Here is a 24,093-nt window from a genome sequence, read left to right as displayed (position 1 = left end):
CAGACAATGCAGGACTGAGACAATTCACAAGTTGGGATTGATATCAGCCATACTCAGGGTACGCAGTGGTAAATGACTTTTGGTTGAGTTTGTGCAAATGACTTACTGCTTCACTAAAGGTTCACATTTCTTCCACTTATGGACGGATGTTACCTGAACATCGTCTTCCCTCTTTACCAAACCAGTGCCCAAGAGTATCAGGTAAAGGATGACAGACCCTGGTGAACAAATGGTCTGCCAGAGACAGCCCCACAGATCATGATGTCATAGATGGTTTGGGTTAGAATGGATCATACAGAAAATCTAATTCCACCCAGGTGCCAGAATCACCAGTGCCTTTATCTAGATCAGGACATTCCCAGCCCCATATGTGAGAGACTGAAAGGATTGCTGGCTTGAAATATTTCACATGATTTTGCATGGAAGAAGGGGCAGCTTGGGCTCTGCCCTGGTGAGGCAATATCATACTCCATACACCCCATTCCCTGGACTTGTATCCCAACCCTTCAGAGGCTGCCAATCCCTGGAAAACCAGAGGCAATGCTCCACACCCTACCCCTGCAAAGCAAACTCACCCCAGAGTGTCCAGATGGGCTGGAAGTCCCACCAGGCCCTAGAAAAGCAGAAGGACATTTAACCTTGTGAGACACAAGGCAAGCACGTATCTTGACCTTACTCTCACTGAAGCTGCAGGAAAAACACAAACCCTCCAACAACACTTCTAGTGATAGAGAATGAAAGTTTTACTTTATTCTGGCCAGGATGTTGTTCTGGCCAGGATGTGCAATGGAAATAATTTAGTCCACACATAGCCTCGCTGTGCAGAGAAAATTATTCCACGACACATTAATTTTACCAGATTTTTCAAAAACTTCATACAGTCAAAGCCCATAGAGATTCATTGGTTCAGTGATCATCAGTCCCAAGTTATGCCAGATGGCTGGAAGTCTCACCAGGACCCAGAAAAGTCAAAGGATATTTAACCTGAGACACAAGGCAAGCACGTGTCTTGACCCTACCTGTTCTTGGAATTTCTAGATGCTGAACACCATTGGAACCAGAAATGGTAGCTGTGTTTGTTACTTTCTATTTCTTTTCTTTCTCTCTTTCCCCTTCTTCTTCAAATTCCCCTCTCAGAATTTTGAGTAACTTAAAACAGATGGGTTTAAAGTCTGTTAAATTGAATAGATTTATGCTTTGAGAAGAAGTGTTTTGTATTGATTGTATGCTGCTTGAAACCTTTTGTCAAAATTCTTTGATTTTCTAAAGTTGTCAGTAAAGGGTTTCTTGTTTTTTATGACCTCTTGAGAATATCTTCTTGGTGTTTCTCCCATATGTCTAACTCGGAGTACATGAAAAACCAAAACCCTTTTAAGTGTCACACTGAATGAGATTTTGGGGGGCCTTACATTTTAATTGGCACAGTGAGCAGGGTACTCTTGAGGTGATAAAGAGGTATTTTATACAGAGAGAACTGCTCCTTGCAGAATAAAGGAGAAATTAGTTTTTGCTTGAAACCAGCAAAAAGATCATAAAATACTGAGTAAAAACTGATCTGACCTATTCTCCACTGTTATAATGTAATATATGTAATTGCTGGCTTTCGCATTTATGTACTGGCTTTTGCAAATTATTATTACTCACAACTATTTTAATATAGTACTATTTGTAACTATTTTTAACTGCTTTAATATAGTATAATATGTCAGTTTTTGTATGAAGTATGTAGCTTATATATAGCTTAGGCTTTTGCAAAGTATTAAAACAGAGACTATGCATTAATGTTAAATGCCTTTATTTATGTTAAGAGCTATGTTGATTCAATGTGCTTGAGGAGTATCTTATCTGAATGATAACAGTGAAAAGAACCAAGAGAATAAATACCAAGAGAAAAATGCAGGGAGAGATTTAATACTGACCCTCCAGGTTATCAGAAAGTGTCAAACAACATAAAGAGCTTCGAGAAGAAATTAAATATATGAATTTCATTACAGGATGGCATGAAGACAAGTCAAAAGTCGAGCCAAGCAAAAAAATTCCTGGAACATGTAGACCCACAGGAATGTTTGAATATGTATAGTCCTCATGAATATGCATTTAACCGATGTAATGAAAAAATATGTAAGAAAATTGTTTTAAGTTAATGGGCTTCTCCTGGCAGTTTGCCAAGCACCTCAGCACTGGGTACTGTCTCTTTTATCCCTTATTAAACTTTAAAAAATTTTCAAGCGTGAGCCTTGTTTCTCACATCCACTGACAGAGCTGCTAAAAGCTTATAAACATTGTCCAACCTCATAAAGAGGGATGTGGGATAAGGAAAATTGGCAAAATCTGCAGTTAGTTGCAGAGAAAACTTGAAGTTTGGCAAAAGATGGGGGAAAACCCCAGCAAGGGAAAAGGCCTGGTATCCATACCAGTGGAGGCTGGACTCAAAGAGAAATATGTTGTGGAGCAGCAACAGAAAGATCTGATTGAGTTGCAAATAGCCTTGGGGGCTGAAACAATAGCCACCTCAGGGCAGATTGAGGATGGAATGCCCAGAAGAAGCTAGCCTAAAACCTGAAAAACCAGTTAAACAGACCTGTCCAAAGCCAAAGAGTTTTGGAGTTGCAAATTAACAGTTGGGGAAGGTGTGGAGAAGGAATTAGAGTTTGACAGCCCTGAGGAAAAGGTGGACCTCCTTAAACATGATGTCACAGTCCTCAGCCCCCGTGAGTTTAATGCAGCAAAACCAAACCCTCCCTGCACTGTTAACTCCATCCACCTGTAAAAACTGAGGAGGCAGAGAGGAACGCAGGATTCCCTGAGCCTGGTATCACTCCACTCTCCAGACAAGGGGTTTGAATCAACAAAGCCAAGCCTCCTTCACTTCCCTTCACCCCAAGCTCTGCCCACTTGTAAAGACAAAATTCATTTATCAGGAGGCAGAGTACACAGTAATATTATCTCACTCTGCAGCAAAACTGGTTAAGTTACAAGAGAAAATTTGCAATTGTCCCAAAGCAAATGCAACAGAGAAGGTTTTGAAAATTTCACTGATGGGAGTTGTCTTGGTTTAAGATAATTTAAAGAGCTGGGCAATCTAAAATGAGTAATCTTCCCTTAATTCCAACCAATCCCTTTCCACCAATAAAGAAAAAAAATATTAGTAGATATACGTGAACAAAATTACAGTTTACTAACAAACAGAACAGGCAAAAAAATAACGTTAAATTACTGCTAGATACAAAATTGCTGAACCTCAAAAAAAATCCATGGGAACCAAGAGAGACATTAAATTCCAGAAATATCCTTCCCAAGATGTGTGCATGGCTTGAGGGACAAGGGGAAGATGGCATCACATCATTTCCTCCAAGATGGCAGGTGATCATGTGGGGAAAAAAGCGACAAGACGATGGTAAATCCTACCGGCAAAGCCAAGAACCTATAGAGCAGTTTTAGTGGTTGATGAAGACCTGCCAGCTCACGTGGGGTCTGCACTGCTGCTGCTTCCTCCTGCCATTCATGGGGCTCCCCTGGTACTGCTGCTGTGCTGTGCCTGTGGGCTGGAGTGAGGGGTGGTGCACCTGTACCCTAACTTGCCTCCTAAGCTGTACCCTGTAGCCCTGATCTCCACTGCACTGTCCAGCCCTCAAGCCCTCGCCCTTTACCCCTCAACCCCTCAGGCTCTGTGTGTCACCCTCGAGACCCCCTTTGCCCCTCAAGCCCCCTCTCAGCTGCCCCTCGGCTCCTGTGTGTCACCCTTAATCCCTCTCCTTTGCCCCTCAGCCCCCAGCTTCTCCATGTCATGCTCCAGCTGCCCCTGCCCCCCTCAGCATCTCTCTGTCACCCACTGTCCCCTCTCCCTGTGCCTCCCTCAGCTCCCAGCCTGTCACCCTTAAGCCCCCACAGTGCCCCTCAAGCTGCCCCTCAGCCTTTATGTGCCGTGCCATGAAAAGACCCCAAAAAAACAGAAATTCCCTAAAAAAAACCCCTAATCTTCAAAATGTCCTAAAAACCCCACAAAAAAACATAAAAATAGCCTCAGAATACACATAAAATACAATAAAAATACCCTACTTCCAAAAAAACCCTAAAACACCCCTAAAAATCCCTAACAAACCTTTAAAAAACTCCTAAATATTCCTAAAAAAGCTCTAAAAATACCCCAAAAATCCTTAAAATGCCCTGATAAGACCCTAAAAAAACCTAAAAGTTCCCTCAAAAGACCTAAAAATACCCTAGTCCTAAGAGTCCTCCACATACCTGCAATAGTCCTAGAAAAGCCCTAAAAATTTAAAATACTCCTAAAAAAGCCCCATGAACACTCAAAAAAGCCCCTAACAATTCTGAGTAGTACTAAGAAAGCCCTTAAAATACCCTAAAATAAATATTTTAAAAGCCCTAAAAGTATCCTAAATATTCCCAGAAAATTCCTAAAAAGCTCCGGTGAAAATAACCCTACAATACCCTTTAAAAGCACTAAAAAAAACCCAAAAAAGTGCACAGTCCCCAACCTTTACCAGTCACTCTCTAGCCAGCAAACATCATCCCTACCTTTTCATTAGGGTCACTGCCTGCAGCTGCTGGGAGGGATCTGGGGCTGTCCCAGCAGTAGGGTCACTGCCTGCAGCTGCTGTTGAGGAACACTGGTGTTCTAGGGGTGCTGTTTAAGGTGAGCTTAGGGTTGGGGTGAGGGCTGCTGCTGCACCCTAACCCTTCCTGGTACCCCGTGCCCTGTCCTTTGTACCCCTAACCCTCAGGGTCAGCTCTCCACCTGTCAAGTCCCCCCCTTTTTGCCCCTCAGCCCGCAATGTCTGTGTGTCACCCCAAGCCCCCCGACACTGTCCCGTGGACCCCTGACCTCCACCGTGCACTCTCCACCCTTGTAGGGGTGGGTTTAAGGGTGGGGTTAAGGGTGCTGTGAGGGCTGGTTCACCGGTCACCCTCAGGCACCCCCACTTTGTCCCTCAGGCACCCCCTGCCTCTCAGCCTCCTTGTGTCACCCTCAGGTTCCCACCAAAGCCTCTCAGCGTCTCTGTGCCACCCTGGAGCCCCCCTTTTTACTCCTAAAGACCCCTTCTGCCTCTCAGCTGCCCCCATGTTCTGTGTCACCCTCCAGCCCCCTCCCCTCAGCCCCAGGTGCCTTTGTGACACCGCGCGGCCCACAGACGTCGTCCCTGCCTGTTTCCTTTGGGTGTTGTCCTGCTGCGAGGGCCGCACTATCCCCACGAGTCCGGGCTCCCATGTCCTGCTGCAGGGAGCAACACCTGGGCGGTGGGAGGAGTGAGGGATGGGGCAGGGGCGGGATGGGAGGGGTGAAGGGTGGAGAGAGGGTGGGGATGGGGTGGGCTGGAAGGACAAGTAGGGGTGAGGGGTGGAAACCAGGAAACAGCAGAACAGGGCTGAGGGGAGGAGGGACATTTGGAGGGGGCACCCCATATATCCCAGACCAAAGCTGCAACACAATACAATTCTGATTGCTGGGGCAATGCCAAACACCACCTACAAACTGACATCAGGATCCAGGGGTGGCAAGTTTTGTTTCCCAGGGAAAAGGGCCGGTGTTTATGCTCAGGGGCCTGTGGCCCTGAGTGGGCAGCTGCCTCCAAAAAATCCAAACAGCGAAAGATGTGTTGCGGACCCAACCTGCCCCCACCTCAAACTTGTGCTTCCCTGACAGTCCCAAGCGCACCCTGCAAACTGACGTCAGGAACCTGAAGTGGTGAGTTTTGTTTGTTTGTTTTGTTTGTTTCCCAGGGAAAAGGGCCAATGTTTGTGCTCAGGGGTCTGTGGCCCTGAGTGGGCGGCCACCTCCTGAAATTCCAGATGGCGCAGGATGTGTCCCAGACCCAGCCTGCCACCACTTGGAACTTGTGCTGCCCTGACAGTCCCAAGGGAACCCTGCAAACTGACATCAGGAACCTGAGCTGGTGACTTTTGTTTCAGAAGGCAAATGGCCCTCATTCGTGCCCAGGGCCCTGCACCCTCCCTGGGTGTCAGGCCTCGAGTGGCCTTTTGCCTCCTCAATTTCCAAACGTCATAAGATTTCTCCCAGATCAAATCTGCCACCCCCAAGGAGTCAGAGTTTCCTTGGGGTGCCGAATGCCTCTTGCAAAATGACAGTACGAAGTTTGGGCCTTGGCTTTTTCTGTGCTGGATTTCTCCTTGACAAAGCTGCCAGCATGTAACCCTAACCCTATCCACAACCACTTCTCTGGGCCCAGAAATCACAACCTTCAGACCAGTGTGGGACCCAACCCCCTGCCCCTCCACTGCCACCTTTCCAAAGCATTCCACTGATACTCCGCATTTTCAGCGGGCATCCTGTCTGACCCTCATCCTGACCCTAAAAATACTCTTAAGGAATTCTAAAGCAGCCCTTAAGAAAGTGTAACAATACCCTAAAAGATACCAGAAAAGTCCTAAAAAGACTTCCAAAATCCCCTAAATATACCTAATAGTCCTGCAAAAAAACTCAAGGAAACCTGCTCTGCCTCCAAACACTTCCTGTTGCTCTCTAGCCCACAGATGTCATCCCTACCTTTTTCTAGGGGGTCCCGTTGTCCTCTGAGGGTTCTGCCATTGTCCTGGTGTGAGGGTCACTGCCTTGTCCCAGCGGGAGGGTTCCGGTGTGCTCTCGCTATTAGGGTTGCTGTGTTGTGCTGCTGTTGGTAGGGGTGAAAAGGGAAAAAGCTGTTGTTAGGTGGGCTGTCCAGAGCAGCACAGGGTGGTCTGACCCCAGGAACTTGCTCGCTTTTTCACTGCTGGCAAAGTTTTTGAAGTTCATTTCAAAAAAGTTTCTAATTGTGAAATGCAGTCTTTACAAGTGGCTACAGTTGTAAATTCAAAGTAACTACCTTCAAAGCCATAATCCCACCTCCACCAAAAGGTGAAGAAAAAGAGAAAAGAAGGTGAAGAAAAGAAAAAGGTGCCATGAAAGAGAAAGAGTCTCTGTTTCCGTTTTCTTTCCTGGAGTGGGGGCTAATCCATCTTGACCAGCTTGCTGGGGCATGGCTGCCTGCAGTGACAGGCAGCACCTGTGTGATTCACCTCGAGGCAGGTCAAAACTGCTACTTGTAGTCTCTCCAAGACAAGGGAAAAAAACCAAAAAGAGAACCCAAAAATGAATGTCCTAGGGTGATGTTATGGTGTTTGTATCCCCAGTCATATGTTCTGTTTATGCTTGATGTTTTGTGCCTTCAGGACTGGCTCCAAAAAGTGAAAGTTTGTTTTGTCTTGTTATCAGCCGGCTCACCTCCTCCCATGGTTGGTGTCTAGGAGAGAGGCTAGGGCTTGCTGGCTTGCTTGCTTTGCTTTGCCCTCGCTTCTGCTTTTTGCTTTTGCCCTTCCTTTTGCTTATTAGTTAGTTTAGCTAGGCAGTCCAATTTTTTTTCCCTGGACTGTTTTCTTTCCCTTTCCTGAATACCATTCGAACCTGCTCCAGACTGGGACCTGGGAAACACCAAGAAACACCAAGAAACACCGAGAGCCTGCATTTTGTGATCTGCAGCAGCCATCCCCAGTGCCGGAGGGACCGATAACAGAGCGACCACCCACGGGAGAGACTTTCTGAATTTGTCATCTCTTCAGAGCAGTGAAAGAGTTTTTGTCATCTGGTGTTGTTCATTTTTTTGTGCTGGGGAGTGCTTTGCCTGTTAAATAAACAGGTTTTTTCCACTACTCTCTGAGGAAATCCTTCCCAAACCAGGTGGGGGAAGGGGCTGTGGGGATTTGCTTTCTGGGGGGCTCCTTCCAGAGGTTTTCTCCCAATTTTGCCCGAAACCAGGACAATGAAGAAGCCTCTGCCCAAGCAGGACCAAAAACCCAACCCATGGGGCTGTTTGGTTCACAGAAAGGGGAATGTGACTGCATAGCCTGAATATTGCAGATAATATTATTTTGTGATTCACCTCAGTCTTGCCTCAGTTCCAGTTCCTGTCTGGAAGGCAGCTAGGCCTTGCCAGGTGATGAAGTTTATGGGCTGCATATCTCATCTGTCTTTGACCATCTGTGCTTACCACAGACCTGTAGACTATGTGATGGAGGGGAAGAGAAGGCAGAGGTGAGATCACGGGCTGTTGCTAAGACTTTGTTTCCCATCTCTATTGCTGTGACCATTCACAGCAAGGGTCTCCCTGAAGACCATTCTCTGTGGGGTAGCCAGGGAAAATTTTGACAGCTCCAAAAGAAAAGGCACGGAGTAAAATTCACTGCAGGGAGTCTCAACACTTGCTTTCTCCAACTTTTTCCTTGAGTTGACTGGAAGAGTTGCCATGGAAAGAAGGAGGATTTGGAGGCCATGCCTTGGTTGCAAAACAACTTTACGAATTCTAAAGAAGAAAAGCAGGTGCCGCACAGAGAGCACTTGGAAGACCAATAAGATGCAGGTTGGCCATTTGCCCACTCTAAAGAGGGAAGAAGGGGAAGGGCAACAAGTTCTCCCATGTTGGTCAGGGGTGACACAGATAGCAAAAGAAAGACATTAAGAGGAGAGAGGAAAAGAAGGGGACAGTGGCTTGAAACTCAAATTACAATGTCCCAAAGCTCTGTCTCCTGCCCAGAACCATGTCCTGAGGTCATGGAGGTTTTTGCCGAGTATGTTGCCAGTAGATTTAGCAGGGACGACATCTGCTGCCACCATAGCAGTTGGTGATGCAGGAGATGTCAAAGCCCCCGGAGCTGATGGGCACTCCGCCACAGCTGAGGATGTTGCCAACAGCAGCAGAGGTAGAAGATCCCACGGCGGTGTTCTGTGGGAAGGAGCTGAGGATGGGCCCGGGCAGGGTCACCAGCACAGCAGGTGGCTCAATGACAACGTGGGAGCTCTGGCACTGCCTGACACAGCACTCATTGCAGCTGTTGGCCAGAGGGCAGGGGCCGCAGGGCTGGCAGCAAGGGTCGCAGGGCTTGCAGCAGGACATGGCTCGGGGTCACAGGTGCACCTGGCACAGAGGGCAGGGAGAAGCACAAAGTGAGGACACATGAGAAGTAGCACTGCATCCAAACGCCCTGCAGCCCAGGCACCTCCTGGCCCACACTGCAGTGCCCAGCTCAAAGCCCAGGAGCCACCTCAGCCAAGTCCCAGCCTCTCTCTGTCTGCACAAGACCTTCTCTCTCCTGCCCTCTCCCAGCAGAAGCAGCTCCCAGCCCTGGGCTATGACAGCCCCTCTCAGCTGAGACCTCCAGCCCAGCAAGAGCTGCTCTTGAAGCAGCAGCAGGAGGAGGAGAAGAGGTTTCCCACTCACCTGGTTCCTGAGGAGTAGGAGGTGAGAGAAGTGGATGAGAGAGCAGAGACTTGGGCTGCCTTTTATAGCAGTCCTGGCCTGCCTCAGGCCCAGAGGCACCTTAGTGGAAGCAGTAATTTTCTGACCAGCTCATGTCAAATGGGCACCATCCCAGCTAATGGTAGGGGCTGTGTCCTGGTTTCCTGCACTGCTGCCTTTTCATTTCCTGGCTAATTCTCTGTGCTTTCCTACATGAAGGGTCATTTCTCTAAGTGCCGGCATGAGAGATTCAAGGATTTCCTGGGCAAAACCAATGCTGAGTGCATTTAGAATGCTCAGACCATCAGCTGGCAGCGTCCTCTGTGGACAAAGGTGTTCACCTGTGTCATTCCTGTGGGTTTGTTTTTGTCCAGGTTGTCAGGAAATGGGCATCAGTCTCGTGCTTCTTGCCCACATGGCCAGGGTCTGCCACGTGAGGGGTCATGACACATCCTTTTCTGTTGCTTTTCCCATCTCTCCATGATGGTCACTCACTGTTGCACACAGCTCTGCGTCTGCTGGGAGGGTTGGACCCTGTTGCTACTCTAAGAGTGCTCAGAGAATAATTGTGTTGGCCTCAGTTGGCTCATCATCTTTCTGTGCAATCTCTGTGGGTCCTCTGGGAATGCCAGGAGTGGTCTGGGGCCTGTTCCTTCTCCAGGATACCTGAGTAATTTTAATGAGCAGGACATCATCAAGTCTGTGCACGTGTGCAGACCTGGGACCTTACTGGGATTTTGGAGAAAGCTGGGGTAGTAGCTCTCCTGTCTGTGATGTGCAGTGGTTGTGTAGAACAGAAGGCAAAATTGCTACCCTGAACTCCATAAACATTGTTTTTTATTGCCTTTGGGACCTGGCAAGAAGAATCCTTTAGGAAAGTGCCCTGGGGGTTCAAAGAGGCCCAGGGAGAATGTGAGATAATGCAGATTTCCAGGTAATAACATTATGGAAATGACCATAACTAGCTTGGTCTGTTCAACTTGCCAAAGACATGAAGTAGATCCACCAAGGGCTTTAAATGGTTGTATTTTCTTAAGTATTTCTTTCCAAATCCTACAGCATAATATCTCAATTTGAGATTATTCCACGTTGCATCTGCCCTTTATTGAAACCAAAACATTGTTTTCCTGTGGAATTTGAAAGTGACTAAATGAAATTTGCTTTCTAGTCTATTAAACCAGCCTGAACTGGTTCTTTCCTTCTACATTTTTTTATTCACCCAAATTTGCTTTATACTCCCTTGTACCCCCTGTTATATGACCAGCTTCTACAAAGCCAGATTCGGACAGCTAAAGAATGCAGTCAGTGCTGGCCAAGCCTGAACCTCTCAGGGACACTGGTCAAGTCTTCATGAAAACATATTTAAGAAAAGGCAAAGCACTGCACAGGAAGTGTGGGGCAAAGAAAAACCATGTCTTCGGTCTCTTGATCGCTGTCCAGCCATCATCTCCCTGGCACCAAATGGGAAGAAAATTCCTCTAGGGAAAAAAACCCAAAAACCTAAGCCCCAAGAGAAAGATTGAAGGAATGCAGTCTTTTCTCCCTGGAGAGCCAGAGGCTTGTGGAGGACCTCATCACAGTATTGTAGGAATTGAATGGCAGCTACCAAGAGGACTGGGACTTTCTCAGCACAGTCATAGACTCCTAGACTCATAGAAGATGCCGAGTTGGAAATGACCCATCAGGAGCATCAAGTGCAACTCGTGGCCCTACACAGGACATGCCAAGACTCCCAGCAAGCACCTGAGAGTGTTGTCCAAACCCTTCTTGAGCTCTGTCGGGTTTGGTGCAGAGACCACTTCCCTGGGGAGCCTGTTCCAGTGCTCGACCACCAAATACCCTCTGGGTGAAGAACCTTTTCCTGATATCCAAGCGCAACCTCCCTCAACTCAGCTCCAACCCACTTCCTCAAGTCTTGACGCTGGTCATGAGCGTGCAAAGTTTGGCTCTTGCCCCTGTACTGCCCCTCAGGAGGATGTCAAAGATGACAGTGATGTCTGACCTCAGTCTCATCTTCTCCTGGATGGATGGGTTTAGCGGCCTCAGCCACTCCTCATAGGGATCCTCCAGACCCTTTTCCTATCCTTGTAGCCTCTTTTGGGCATTCTGTAGTAGCTTGTAGTCTTTTTTATGTTGTGGTTCCCAAAAGGAGCCATGCGGAGGGGTGGCCCGTGGGGGTCACACACACAGAAGGATGTGGAACTGGGGATGGTTTGGTTGTGGCAACTGAGACCAGTGCTTGGGCAGCAGGTCTCACGAGGAGCAGATGAAGCCTTGGTTTTGGGACAGAGCAAGGTGTGTCAGCATCCCGTGAGATGGACAAAGGCTCTGTCTCTGCCTGGAGACGCCAGCAGGAGGAGCATGTGTGGAATGTCACCTGCATCACAGAGACCTGTGAACCCAAGCCCAGGGTAACTGGAGCCCAGCAATACCGTTAGGAGTTCATTTTCTGCACCCAAGACAACATGGCTACCCAGGGAATGATATTTGGACCATTGCCTGGGGCTGAAGGCCAAGGATTAATCAGAAATTTTCAAGTAGGGCGGAAAACATTCCTAAATGTTGGCATTAGGAGTGAAGCCACAAGTCATTTGCAAAGGGAAGATGGACACCTAGAAGAAAACATGAGATCCTTTTGGAGGTGTTGGGTTCCCAGCGATGGAGACTCCAGTGCACAGATTGAGTGTGTTACCAATCCTTTACTTGTGAATCCCCTCAGCCCTGCGGGTCTGGGCAGCCGCTGGGCCGTGCCGAGAGCTGAGGGAGCGTGTGAGGTTTGGATCTCATCTCCTTGTTGCCAGGTGTGCTGGCCACAGACCCGAGGCCAGACAATGAAGGAAGGATAGGAAGAGATGAGTTGTGGGCTGTCCCTAATTGTTGTTGTTTCCCATTGCCACTCCTTTGGAGCCAAAGTCTCCATCGTGGCCTTTGGCTGCTGAGGAGCCAGGGATGTTCTTCACCAGCTCCAAGGGAAAAGGGCACCAAGTAAAATCCACTGCAGCGAGCCCCACGCATTTTTGTCTCCACTTTTTTCCTGAGCAGACTGGAGGAGTTGGCCCAGAACAATAGACGACTCAGAGGTCAAGGCTTGAATGCAACACAGTTTTAATAAGTTTAAAGAAGAAAAGGAGATGGCTCACAGAGAGCACCAGGAGCCGCCACTAAGATGGAGCTCCCATGTGCTGTTCTTTGCACTGCTCCGCGGAGGAAGGAAGGACAAGAAGTCCATATTAGCCTTGGGAAGAGAAGGACAGAAAAGCAGAGGAGAGTAGAACAAGGAAGCGATGGTCCAAGGCTGTGAATACAATTTTCTGAAGCTCTATCTCCTGCCCAAAACCGTGCTTTGAAGTCTTGGACGTTCTTGCTGAAAGACATTGCCAGCAGCTTTAGCAGGGACGACATCTGCTGCCACCATAGCAGTTGGTGATGCAGGATAGGTCAAAGCCCCCAGAGCTGATGGGCACTCCGCCACAGCTGAGGATGTTGCCAACAGCAGCAGAGGTAGAAGATCCCACGGCGGTGTTCTGTGGGAAGGAGCTGAGGATGGGCCCGGGCAGGGTCACCAGCACAGCAGGCGGCTCAATGGCAACGTGGGAGCTCTGGCACTGCCTGACACAGCACTCATTGCAGCTGTTGGCCAGCGGGCAGGGGCCGCAGGGCTGGCAGCAAGGGTCGCAGGGCTTGCAGCAGGACATGGCTCGGGGTCACAGGTGCACCTGGCACAGAGGGCAGGGAGAAGCACAAAGTGAGGACACACGAGAAGCAGCACTGCACCCAAACGCCCTGCAGCCCAGGCACCTCCTTGCCCACACTGCAGTGCCCAGCTCAAAGCCCAGGAGCCACCTCAGCCAAGTCCCAGCCTCTCTCTGTCTGCACAAGACCTTCTCTCCCCTGCCCTCTCCCAGCAGAAGCAGCTCCCAGCCCTGGGCTATGACAGCCCCTCTCAGCTGAGACCTCCAGCCAGGCAAGAGCTGCTCTTGAAGCAGCAGCAGGAGGAGGAGAAGAGGCTTCCCACTCACCTGGTTCCTGAGGAGTAGGAGGTGAGAGAAGTGGATGAGAGAGCAGAGACTTGGGCTGCCTTTTATAGCAGTCCTGGCCTGCCTCAGGCCCAGAGGCACCTTAGTGGAAGCAGTAATTTTCTGACCAGCTCATGTCAAATGGGCACCATCCCAGCTAATGGTAGGGGCTGTGTCCTGGTTTCCTGCACTGCTGCCTTTTCATTTCCTGGCTAATTCTCTGTGCTTTCCTACATGAAGGGTCATTTCTCTAAGTGCCGGCATGAGAGATTCAAGGATTTCCTGGGCAAAACCAATGCTGAGTGCATTTAGAATGCTCAGACCATCAGCTGGCAGCGTCCTCTGTGGACAAAGGTGTTCACCTGTGTCATTCCTGTGGGTTTGTTTTTGTCCAGGTTGTCAGGAAATGGGCATCAGTCTCGTGCTTCTTGCCCACATGGCCAGGGTCTGCCACGTGAGGGGTCATGACACATCCTTTTCTGTTGCTTTTCCCATCTCTCCATGATGGTCACTCACTGTTGCACACAGCTCTGCGTCTGCTGGGAGGGTTGGACCCTGTTGCTACTCTAAGAGTGCTCAGAGAATAATTGTGTTGGCCTCAGTTGGCTCATCATCTTTCTGTGCAATCTCTGTGGGTCCTCTGGGAATGCCAGGAGTGGTCTGGGGCCTGTTCCTTCTCCAGGATACCTGAGTAATTTTAATGAGCAGGACATCATCAAGTTTGTGCACGTGTGCAGACCTGGGACCTTACTGGGATTTTGGAGAAAGCTGGGGTAGTAGCTCTCCTGTCTGTGATGTGCAGTGGTTGTGTAGAACAGAAGGCAAAATTGCTACCCTGAACTCCATAAACATTGTTTTTTATTGCCTTTGGGACCTGGCAAGAAGAATCCTTTAGGAAAATGCCCTGGGGGTTCAAAGAGGCCCAGGGAGAATGTGAGATAATGCAGATTTCCAGGTAATAACATTATGGAAATGACCATAACTAGCTTGGTCTGTTCAACTTGCCAAAGACATGAAGTAGATCCACCAAGGGCTTTAGATGGTTGTATTTTCTTAAGTATTTCTTTCCAAATCCTACAGCATAATATCTCAATTTGAGATTATTCCACGTTGCATCTGCCCTTTATTGAAACCAAAACATTGTTTTCCTGTGGAATTTGAAAGAGACTAAATGAAATTTGCTTTCTAGTCTATTAAACCAGCCTGAACTGGTTCTTTCCTTCTACATTTTTTTTATTCACCCAAATTTGCTTTATACTCCCTTGTACCCCCTGTTATATGACCAGCTTCTACAAAGCCAGATTCGGACAGCTAAAGAATGCAGTCAGTGCTGGCCAAGCCTGAACCTCTCAGGGACACTGGTCAAGTCTTCATGAAAACATATTTAAGAAAAGGCAAAGCACTGCACAGGAAGTGTGGGGCAAAGAAAAACCATGTCTTCGGTCTCTTGATCGCTGTCCAGCCATCATCTCCCTGGCACCAAATGGGAAGAAAATTCCCCTAGGGAAAAAAAACCCCAAAAACCTAAGCCCCAAGAGAAAGATTGAAGGAATGCAGTCTTTTCTCCCTGGAGAGCCAGAGGCTTGTGGAGGACCTCATCACAGTATTGTAGGAATTGAATGGCAGCTACCAAGAGGACTGGGACTTTCTCAGCACAGTCATAGACTCCTAGACTCATAGAAGATGCCGAGTTGGAAATGACCCATCAGGAGCATCAAGTGCAACTCGTGGCCCTACACAGGACATGCCAAGACTCCCAGCAAGCACCTGAGAGTGTTGTCCAAACACTTCTTGAGCTCTGTCAGGTTTGGTGCAGAGACCACTTCCCTGGGGAGCCTGTTCCAGTGCTCGACCACCAAATACCCTCTGGGTGAAGAACCTTTTCCTGATATCCAAGCGCAACCTCCCTCAACTCAGCTCCAACCCACTTCCTCAAGTCTTGACGCTGGTCATGAGCGTGCAAAGTTTGGCTCTTGCCCCTGTACTGCCCCTCAGGAGGATGTCAAAGATGACAGTGATGTCTGACCTCAGTCTCATCTTCTCCTGGATGGATGGGTTTAGCGGCCTCAGCCACTCCTCATAGGGATCCTCCAGACCCTTTTCCTATCCTTGTAGCCTCTTTTGGGCATTCTGTAGTAGCTTGTAGTCTTTTTTATGTTGTGGTTCCCAAAAGGAGCCATGCGGAGGGGTGGCCCGTGGGGGTCACACACACAGAAGGATGTGGAACTGGGGATGGTTTGGTTGTGGCAACTGAGACCAGTGCTTGGGCAGCAGGTCTCACGAGGAGCAGATGAAGCCTTGGTTTTGGGACAGAGCAAGGTGTGTCAGCATCCCGTGAGATGGACAAAGGCTCTGTCTCTGCCTGGAGACGCCAGCAGGAGGAGCATGTGTGGAATGTCACCTGCATCACAGAGACCTGTGAACCCAAGCCCAGGGTATCTGGAGCCCAGCAATACCGTTAGGAGTTCATTTTCTGCACCCAAGACAACATGGCTACCCAGGGAATGATATTTGGACCATTGCCTGGGGCTGAAGGCCAAGGATTAATCAGAAATTTTCAAGTAGGGCGGAAAACATTCCTAAATGTTGGCATTAGGAGTGAAGCCACAAGTCATTTGCAAAGGGAAGATGGACACCTAGAAGAAAACATGAGATCCTTTTGGAGGTGTTGGGTTCCCAGCGATGGAGACTCCAGTGCACAGATTGAGTGTGTTACCAATCCTTTACTTGTGAATCCCCTCAGCCCTGCGGGTCTGGGCAGCCGCTGGGCCGTGCCGAGTGCTGAGGGAGCGTGTGAGGTTTGGATCTCATCTCCTTGTTGCCAGGTGTGCTGGCCACAGACCCGAGGCCAGACAATGAAGGAAGGATAGGAAGAGATGAGTTGTGGGCTGTCCCTAATTGTTGTTGTTTCCCATTGCCACTCCTTTGGAGCCAAAGTCTCCATCGTGGCCTTTGGCTGCTGAGGAGCCAGGGATGTTCTTCACCAGCTCCAAGGGAACAGGGCACCAAGTAAAATCCACTGCAGCGAGCCCCAGGCATTTTATGTCTCCACTTTTTTCCTGAGCAGACTGGAGGAGTTGGCCCAGAACAATAGACGACTCAGAGGTCAAGGCTTGAATGCAACACAGTTTTAATAAGTTTAAAGAAGAAAAGGAGATGGCTCACAGAGAGCACCAGGAGCCGCCACTAAGATGGAGCTCCCATGTGCTGTTCTTTGCACTGCTCCGCGGAGGAAGGAAGGACAAGAAGTCCATATTAGCCTTGGGAAGAGAAGGACAGAAAAGCAGAGGAGAGTAGAACAAGGAAGCGATGGTCCAAGGCTGTGAATACAATTTTCTGAAGCTCTATCTCCTGCCCAAAACCGTGCTTTGAAGTCTTGGACATTCTTGCTGAAAGACATTGCCAGCAGCTTTAGCAGGGACGACACCTGCTGCCACCATAGCAGTTGGTGATGCAGGATAGGTCAAAGCCCCCAGAGCTGATGGGCACTCCGCCACAGCTGAGGATGTTGCCAACAGCAGCGGAGGTGGAGGATCCCACGGCGGTGTTCTGTGGGAAGGAGCTGAGGATGGGCCCGGGCAGGGTCACCAGCACAGCAGGCGGCTCAATGACAACGTGGGAGCTCTGGCACTGCCTGACACAGCACTCATTGCAGCTGCTGGCCAGCGGGCAGGGGCCGCAGGGCTGGCAGCAAGGGTCGCAGGGCTGGCAGCAGGACATGGCTCGGGGTCACAGGTGCACCTGGCACAGAGGGCAGGGAGAAGCACAAAGTGAGGACACACGAGAAGCAGCACTGCACCCAAACGCCCTGCAGCCCAGGCACCTCCTTGCCCACACTGCAGTGCCCAGCTCAAAGCCCAGGAGCCACCTCAGCCAAGTCCCAGCCTCTCTCTGCCTGCACAAGACCTTCTCTCCCCTGCCCTCTCCCAGCAGAAGCAGCTCCCAGCCCTGGGCTATGACAGCCCCTCTCAGCTGAGACCTCCAGCCAGGCAAGAGCTGCTCTTGAAGCAGCAGCAGGAGGAGGAGAAGAGGCTTCCCACTCACCTGGTTCCTGAGGAGTAGGAGGTGAGAGAAGTGGATGAGAGAGCAGAGACTTGGGCTGCCTTTTATAGCAGTCCTGGCCTGCCTCAGGCCCAGAGGCACCTTAGTGGAAGCAGTAATTTTCTGACCAGCTCATGTCAAATGGGCACCATCCCAGCTAATGGTAGGGGCTGTGTCCTGGTTTCCTGCACTGCTGCCTTTTCATTTCCTGGCTAATTCTCTGTGCTTTCCTACATGAAGGGTCATTTCTCTAAGTGCCGGCATGAGAGATTCAAGGATTTCCTGGGCAAAACCAATGCTGAGTGCATTTAGAATGCTCAGACCATCAGCTGGCAGCGTCCTCTGTGGACAAAGGTGTTCACCTGTGTCATTCCTGTGGGTTTGTTTTTGTCCAGGTTGTCAGGAAATGGGCATCAGTCTCGTGCTTCTTGCCCACATGGCCAGGGTCTGCCACGTGAGGGGTCATGACACATCCTTTTCTGTTGCTTTTCCCATCTCTCCATGATGGTCACTCACTGTTGCACACAGCTCTGCGTCTGCTGGGAGGGTTGGACCCTGTTGCTACTCTAAGAGTGCTCAGAGAATAATTGTGTTGGCCTCAGTTGGCTCATCATCTTTCTGTGCAATCTCTGTGGGTCCTCTGGGAATGCCAGGAGTGGTCTGGGGCCTGTTCCTTCTCCAGGATACCTGAGTAATTTTAATGAGCAGGACATCATCAAGTCTGTGCACGTGTGCAGACCTGGGACCTTACTGGGATTTTGGAGAAAGCTGGGGTAGTAGCTCTCCTGTCTGTGATGTGCAGTGGTTGTGTAGAACAGAAGGCAAAATTGCTACCCTGAACTCCATAAACATTGTTTTTTATTGCCTTTGGGACCTGGCAAGAAGAATCCTTTAGGAAAGTGCCCTGGGGGTTCAAAGAGGCCCAGGGAGAATGTGAGATAATGCAGATTTCCAGGTAATAACATTATGGAAATGACCATAACTAGCTTGGTCTGTTCAACTTGCCAAAGACATGAAGTAGATCCACCAAGGGCTTTAGATGGTTGTATTTTCTTAAGTATTTCTTTCCAAATCCTACAGCATAATATCTCAATTTGAGATTATTCCACGTTGCATCTGCCCTTTATTGAAACCAAAACATTGTTTTCCTGTGGAATTTGAAAGAGACTAAATGAAATTTGCTTTCTAGTCTATTAAACCAGCCTGAACTGGTTCTTTCCTTCTACATTTTTTTTATTCACCCAAATTTGCTTTATACTCCCTTGTTCCCCCTGTTATATGACCTGGTTTTTGTAACAGTGGGGAGCCTACGAGAAGATCTCAAGCGCTGCCCCCATGTCCTACAAAGCCAGATTCGGACAGCTAAAGAATGCAGTCAGTGCTGGCCAAGCCTGAACCTCTCAGGGACACTGGTCAAGTCTTCATGAAAACATATTTAAGAAAAGGCAAAGCACTGCACAGGAAGTGTGGGACAAAGAAAAACCATGTCTTCGGTCTCTTGATCGCTGTCCAGCCATCATCTCCCTGGCACCAAATGGGAAGAAAATTCCCCTAGGGAAAAAAAACCCAAAAACCTAAGCCCCAAGAGAAAGATTGAAGGAATGCAGTCTTTTCTCCCTGGAGAGCCAGAGGCTTGTGGAGGACCTCATCACAGTATTGTAGGAATTGAATGGCAGCTACCAAGAGGACTGGGACTTTCTCAGCACAGTCATAGACTCCTAGACTCATAGAAGATGCCGAGTTGGAAATGACCCATCAGGAGCATCAAGTGCAACTCGTGGCCCTACACAGGACATGCCAAGACTCCCAGCAAGCACCTGAGAGTGTTGTCCAAACCCTTCTTGAGCTCTGTCAGGTTTGGTGCAGAGACCACTTCCCTGGGGAGCCTGTTCCAGTGCTCGACCACCAAATACCCTCTGGGTGAAGAACCTTTTCCTGATATCCAAGCGCAACCTCCCTCAACTCAGCTCCAACCCACTTCCTCAAGTCTTGACGCTGGTCATGAGCGTGCAAAGTTTGGCTCTTGCCCCTGTACTGCCCCTCAGGAGGATGTCAAAGATGACAGTGATGTCTGACCTCAGTCTCATCTTCTCCTGGATGGATGGGTTTAGCGGCCTCAGCCACTCCTCATAGGGATCCTCCAGACCCTTTTCCTATCCTTGTAGCCTCTTTTGGGCATTCTGTAGTAGCTTGTAGTCTTTTTTATGTTGTGGTTCCCAAAAGGAGCCATGCGGAGGGGTGGCCCATGGGGGTCACACACACAGAAGGATGTGGAACTGGGGATGGTTTGGTTGTGGCAACTGAGACCAGTGCTTGGGCAGCAGGTCTCACGAGGAGCAGATGAAGCCTTGGTTTTGGGACAGAGCAAGGTGTGTCAGCATCCCGTGAGATGGACAAAGGCTCTGTCTCTGCCTGGAGACGCCAGCAGGAGGAGCATGTGTGGAATGTCACCTGCATCACAGGACCTGTGAACCCAAGCCCAGGGTAACTGGAGCCCAGCAATACCGTTAGGAGTTCATTTTCTGCACCCAAGACAACATGGCTACCCAGGGAATGATATTTGGACCATTGCCTGGGGCTGAAGGCCAAGGATTAATCAGAAATTTTCAAGTAGGGCGGAAAACATTCCTAAATGTTGGCATTAGGAGTGAAGCCACAAGTCATTTGCAAAGGGAAGATGGACACCTAGAAGAAAACATGAGATCCTTTTGGAGGTGTTGGGTTCCCAGCGATGGAGACTCCAGTGCACAGATTGAGTGTGTTACCAATCCTTTACTTGTGAATCCCCTCAGCCCTGCGGGTCTGGGCAGCCGCTGGGCCGTGCCGAGAGCTGAGGGAGCGTGTGAGGTTTGGATCTCATCTCCTTGTTGCCAGGTGTGCTGGCCACAGACCCGAGGCCAGACAATGAAGGAAGGATAGGAAGAGATGAGTTGTGGGCTGTCCCTAATTGTTGTTGTTTCCCATTGCCACTCCTTTGGAGCCAAAGTCTCCATCGTGGCCTTTGGCTGCTGAGGAGCCAGGGATGTTCTTCACCAGCTCCAAGGGAACAGGGCACCAAGTAAAATCCACTGCAGCGAGCCCCAGGCATTTTATGTCTCCACTTTTTTCCTGAGCAGACTGGAGGAGTTGGCCCAGAACAATAGACGACTCAGAGGTCAAGGCTTGAATGCAACACAGTTTTAATAAGTTTAAAGAAGAAAAGGAGATGGCTCACAGAGAGCACCAGGAGCCGCCACTAAGATGGAGCTCCCATGTGCTGCTCTTTGCACTGCTCCGCGGAGGAAGGAAGGACAACAAGTCCATATTAGCCTTGGGAAGAGAAGGACAGAAAAGGAGAGGAGAGTAGAACAAGGAAGCGATGGTCCAAGGCTGTGAATACAATTTTCTGAAGCTCTATCTCCTGCCCAAAACCGTGCTTTGAAGTCTTGGACGTTCTTGCTGAAAGACATTGCCAGCAGCTTTAGCAGGGACGACATCTGCTGCCACCATAGCAGTTGGTGATGCAGGAGAGGTCAAAGCCCCCAGAGCTGATGGGCACTCCGCCACAGCTGAGGATGTTGCCAACAGCAGCAGAGGTGGAGGATCCCACCACGGTGTTCTGTGGGAAGGAGCTGAGGATGGGCCCGGGCAGGGTCACCAGCACAGCAGGCGGCTCAATGGCAACGTGGGAGCTCTGGCACTGCCTGACACAGCACTCATTGCAGCTGTTGGCCAGCGGGCAGGGGCCGCAGGGCTGGCAGCAAGGGTCGCAGGGCTTGCAGCAGGACATGGCTCGGGGTCACAGGTGCACCTGGCACAGAGGGCAGGGAGAAGCACAAAGTGAGGACACACGAGAAGCAGCACTGCACCCAAACGCCCTGCAGCCCAGGCACCTCCTTGCCCACACTGCAGTGCCCAGCTCAAAGCCCAGGAGCCACCCCAGCCAAGTCCCAGCCTCTCTCTGTCTGCACAAGACCTTATCTCCCCTGCCCTCTCCCAGCAGAAGCAGCTCCCAGCCCTGGGCTATGACAGCCCCTCTCAGCTGAGACCTCCAGCCAGGCAAGAGCTGCTCTTGAAGCAGCAGCAGGAGGAGGAGAAGAGGCTTCCCACTCACCTGGTTCCTGAGGAGTAGGAGGTGAGAGAAGTGGATGAGAGAGCAGAGACTTGGGCTGCCTTTTATAGCAGTCCTGGCCTGCCTCAGGCCCAGAGGCACCTTAGTGGAAGCAGTAATTTTCTGACCAGCTCATGTCAAATGGGCACCATCCCAGCTAATGGTAGGGGCTGTGTCCTGGTTTCCTGCACTGCTGCCTTTTCATTTCCTGGCTAATTCTCTGTGCTTTCCTACATGAAGGGTCATTTCTCTAAGTGCCGGCATGAGAGATTCAAGGATTTCCTGGGCAAAACCAATGCTGAGTGCATTTAGAATGCTCAGACCATCAGCTGGCAGCGTCCTCTGTGGACAAAGGTGTTCACCTGTGTCATTCCTGTGGGTTTGTTTTTGTCCAGGTTGTCAGGAAATGGGCATCAGTCTCGTGCTTCTTGCCCACATGGCCAGGGTCTGCCACGTGAGGGGTCATGACACATCCTTTTCTGTTGCTTTTCCCATCTCTCCATGATGGTCACTCACTGTTGCACACAGCTCTGCGTCTGCTGGGAGGGTTGGACCCTGTTGCTACTCTAAGAGTGCTCAGAGAATAATTGTGTTGGCCTCAGTTGGCTCATCATCTTTCTGTGCAATCTCTGTGGGTCCTCTGGGAATGCCAGGAGTGGTCTGGGGCCTGTTCCTTCTCCAGGATACCTGAGTAATTTTAATGAGCAGGACATCATCAAGTCTGTGCACGTGTGCAGACCTGGGACCTTACTGGGATTTTGGAGAAAGCTGGGGTAGTAGCTCTCCTGTCTGTGATGTGCAGTGGTTGTGTAGAACAGAAGGCAAAATTGCTACCCTGAACTCCATAAACATTGTTTTTTATTGCCTTTGGGACCTGGCAAGAAGAATCCTTTAGGAAAGTGCCCTGGGGGTTCAAAGAGGCCCAGGGAGAATGTGAGATAATGCAGATTTCCAGGTAATAACATTATGGAAATGACCATAACTAGCTTGGTCTGTTCAACTTGCCAAAGACATGAAGTAGATCCACCAAGGGCTTTAGATGGTTGTATTTTCTTAAGTATTTCTTTCCAAATCCTACAGCATAATATCTCAATTTGAGATTATTCCACGTTGCATCTGCCCTTTATTGAAACCAAAACATTGTTTTCCTGTGGAATTTGAAAGTAACTAAATGAAATTTGCTTTCTAGTCTATTAAACCAGCCTGAACTGGTTCTTTCCTTCTACATTTTTTTATTCACCCAAATTTGCTTTATACTCCCTTGTACCCCCTGTTATATGACCAGCTTCTACAAAGCCAGATTCGGACAGCTAAAGAATGCAGTCAGTGCTGGCCAAGCCTGAACCTCTCAGGGACACTGGTCAAGTCTTCATGAAAACATATTTAAGAAAAGGCAAAGCACTGCACAGGAAGTGTGGGGCAAAGAAAAACCATGTCTTCGGTCTCTTGATCGCTGTCCAGCCATCATCTCCCTGGCACCAAATGGGAAGAAAATTCCCCTAGGGAAAAAAAACCCCAAAAACCTAAGCCCCAAGAGAAAGATTGAAGGAATGCAGTCTTTTCTCCCTGGAGAGCCAGAGGCTTGTGGAGGACCTCATCACAGTATTGTAGGAATTGAATGGCAGCTACCAAGAGGACTGGGACTTTCTCAGCACAGTCATAGACTCCTAGACTCATAGAAGATGCCGAGTTGGAAATGACCCATCAGGAGCATCAAGTGCAACTCGTGGCCCTACACAGGACATGCCAAGACTCCCAGCAAGCACCTGAGAGTGTTGTCCAAACACTTCTTGAGCTCTGTCAGGTTTGGTGCAGAGACCACTTCCCTGGGGAGCCTGTTCCAGTGCTCGACCACCAAATACCCTCTGGGTGAAGAACCTTTACCTGATATCCAAGCGCAACCTCCCTCAACTCAGCTCCAACCCACTTCCTCAAGTCTTGACGCTGGTCATGAGCGTGCAAAGTTTGGCTCTTGCCCCTGTACTGCCCCTCAGGAGGATGTCAAAGATGACAGTGATGTCTGACCTCAGTCTCATCTTCTCCTGGATGGATGGGTTTAGCGGCCTCAGCCACTCCTCATAGGGATCCTCCAGACCCTTTTCCTATCCTTGTAGCCTCTTTTGGGCATTCTGTAGTAGCTTGTAGTCTTTTTTATGTTGTGGTTCCCAAAAGGAGCCATGCGGAGGGGTGGCCCGTGGGGGTCACACACACAGAAGGATGTGGAACTGGGGATGGTTTGGTTGTGGCAACTGAGACCAGTGCTTGGGCAGCAGGTCTCACGAGGAGCAGATGAAGCCTTGGTTTTGGGACAGAGCAAGGTGTGTCAGCATCCCGTGAGATGGACAAAGGCTCTGTCTCTGCCTGGAGACGCCAGCAGGAGGAGCATGTGTGGAATGTCACCTGCATCACAGAGACCTGTGAACCCAAGCCCAGGGTATCTGGAGCCCAGCAATACCGTTAGGAGTTCATTTTCTGCACCCAAGACAACATGGCTACCCAGGGAATGATATTTGGACCATTGCCTGGGGCTGAAGGCCAAGGATTAATCAGAAATTTTCAAGTAGGGCGGAAAACATTCCTAAATGTTGGCATTAGGAGTGAAGCCACAAGTCATTTGCAAAGGGAAGATGGACACCTAGAAGAAAACATGAGATCCTTTTGGAGGTGTTGGGTTCCCAGCGATGGAGACTCCAGTGCACAG

General features: G+C 49.5%; 3 protein-coding genes, 1 long non-coding RNA gene and 1 pseudogene across 4 annotated transcripts; 1 reads left to right on the top strand and 4 right to left on the bottom strand.

Annotated features, from left to right (window-relative positions):
• Window positions 1-348: 348 nt before the first annotated feature.
• On the top strand, window positions 349-2,433 carry LOC128819640 (uncharacterized). Its single transcript, XR_008440734.1, has 3 exons — window positions 349-451; window positions 882-1,066; window positions 1,995-2,433. It is a non-coding gene; the product is annotated as an uncharacterized LOC128819640 (long non-coding RNA).
• Window positions 2,434-8,395: 5,962 nt separating this feature from the next.
• Window positions 8,396-9,086, bottom strand: LOC128819628 (feather keratin Cos2-2-like). The gene has a single exon (XM_053999871.1). It carries the CDS (start codon window positions 8,901-8,903, stop codon window positions 8,595-8,597), a length of 309 nt encoding a protein of 102 aa, XP_053855846.1. The 5' UTR covers window positions 8,904-9,086; the 3' UTR covers window positions 8,396-8,594.
• Window positions 9,087-12,277: 3,191 nt separating this feature from the next.
• On the bottom strand, window positions 12,278-12,999 carry LOC128819626 (feather keratin Cos1-2-like). The gene has a single exon (XM_053999869.1). It carries the CDS (start codon window positions 12,938-12,940, stop codon window positions 12,632-12,634), a length of 309 nt encoding a protein of 102 aa, XP_053855844.1. The 5' UTR covers window positions 12,941-12,999; the 3' UTR covers window positions 12,278-12,631.
• Window positions 13,000-16,672: 3,673 nt separating this feature from the next.
• On the bottom strand, window positions 16,673-17,768 carry LOC128819676 (feather keratin Cos2-2-like; annotated as a pseudogene).
• Window positions 17,769-20,218: 2,450 nt separating this feature from the next.
• Window positions 20,219-23,489, bottom strand: LOC128819624 (feather keratin Cos1-2-like). Its single transcript, XM_053999868.1, has 2 exons — window positions 23,418-23,489; window positions 20,219-21,092 (listed from the first exon to the last, which is right to left on the bottom strand). Exon 2 carries the CDS (start codon window positions 21,069-21,071, stop codon window positions 20,763-20,765), a length of 309 nt encoding a protein of 102 aa, XP_053855843.1. The 5' UTR covers window positions 21,072-21,092; window positions 23,418-23,489; the 3' UTR covers window positions 20,219-20,762.
• Between the last annotated feature and the right edge of the window lie 604 nt (window positions 23,490-24,093).

The sequence above is a fragment of the Vidua macroura genome, chromosome 27 (genome assembly GCF_024509145.1).
Source record: "Vidua macroura isolate BioBank_ID:100142 chromosome 27, ASM2450914v1, whole genome shotgun sequence".
Classification (NCBI taxonomy): domain Eukaryota; kingdom Metazoa; phylum Chordata; class Aves; order Passeriformes; family Viduidae; genus Vidua; species Vidua macroura.
The sequence above is the reverse complement of the archived record's forward strand: the minus strand, read 5'-3'. Positions and strand labels throughout refer to the sequence as shown.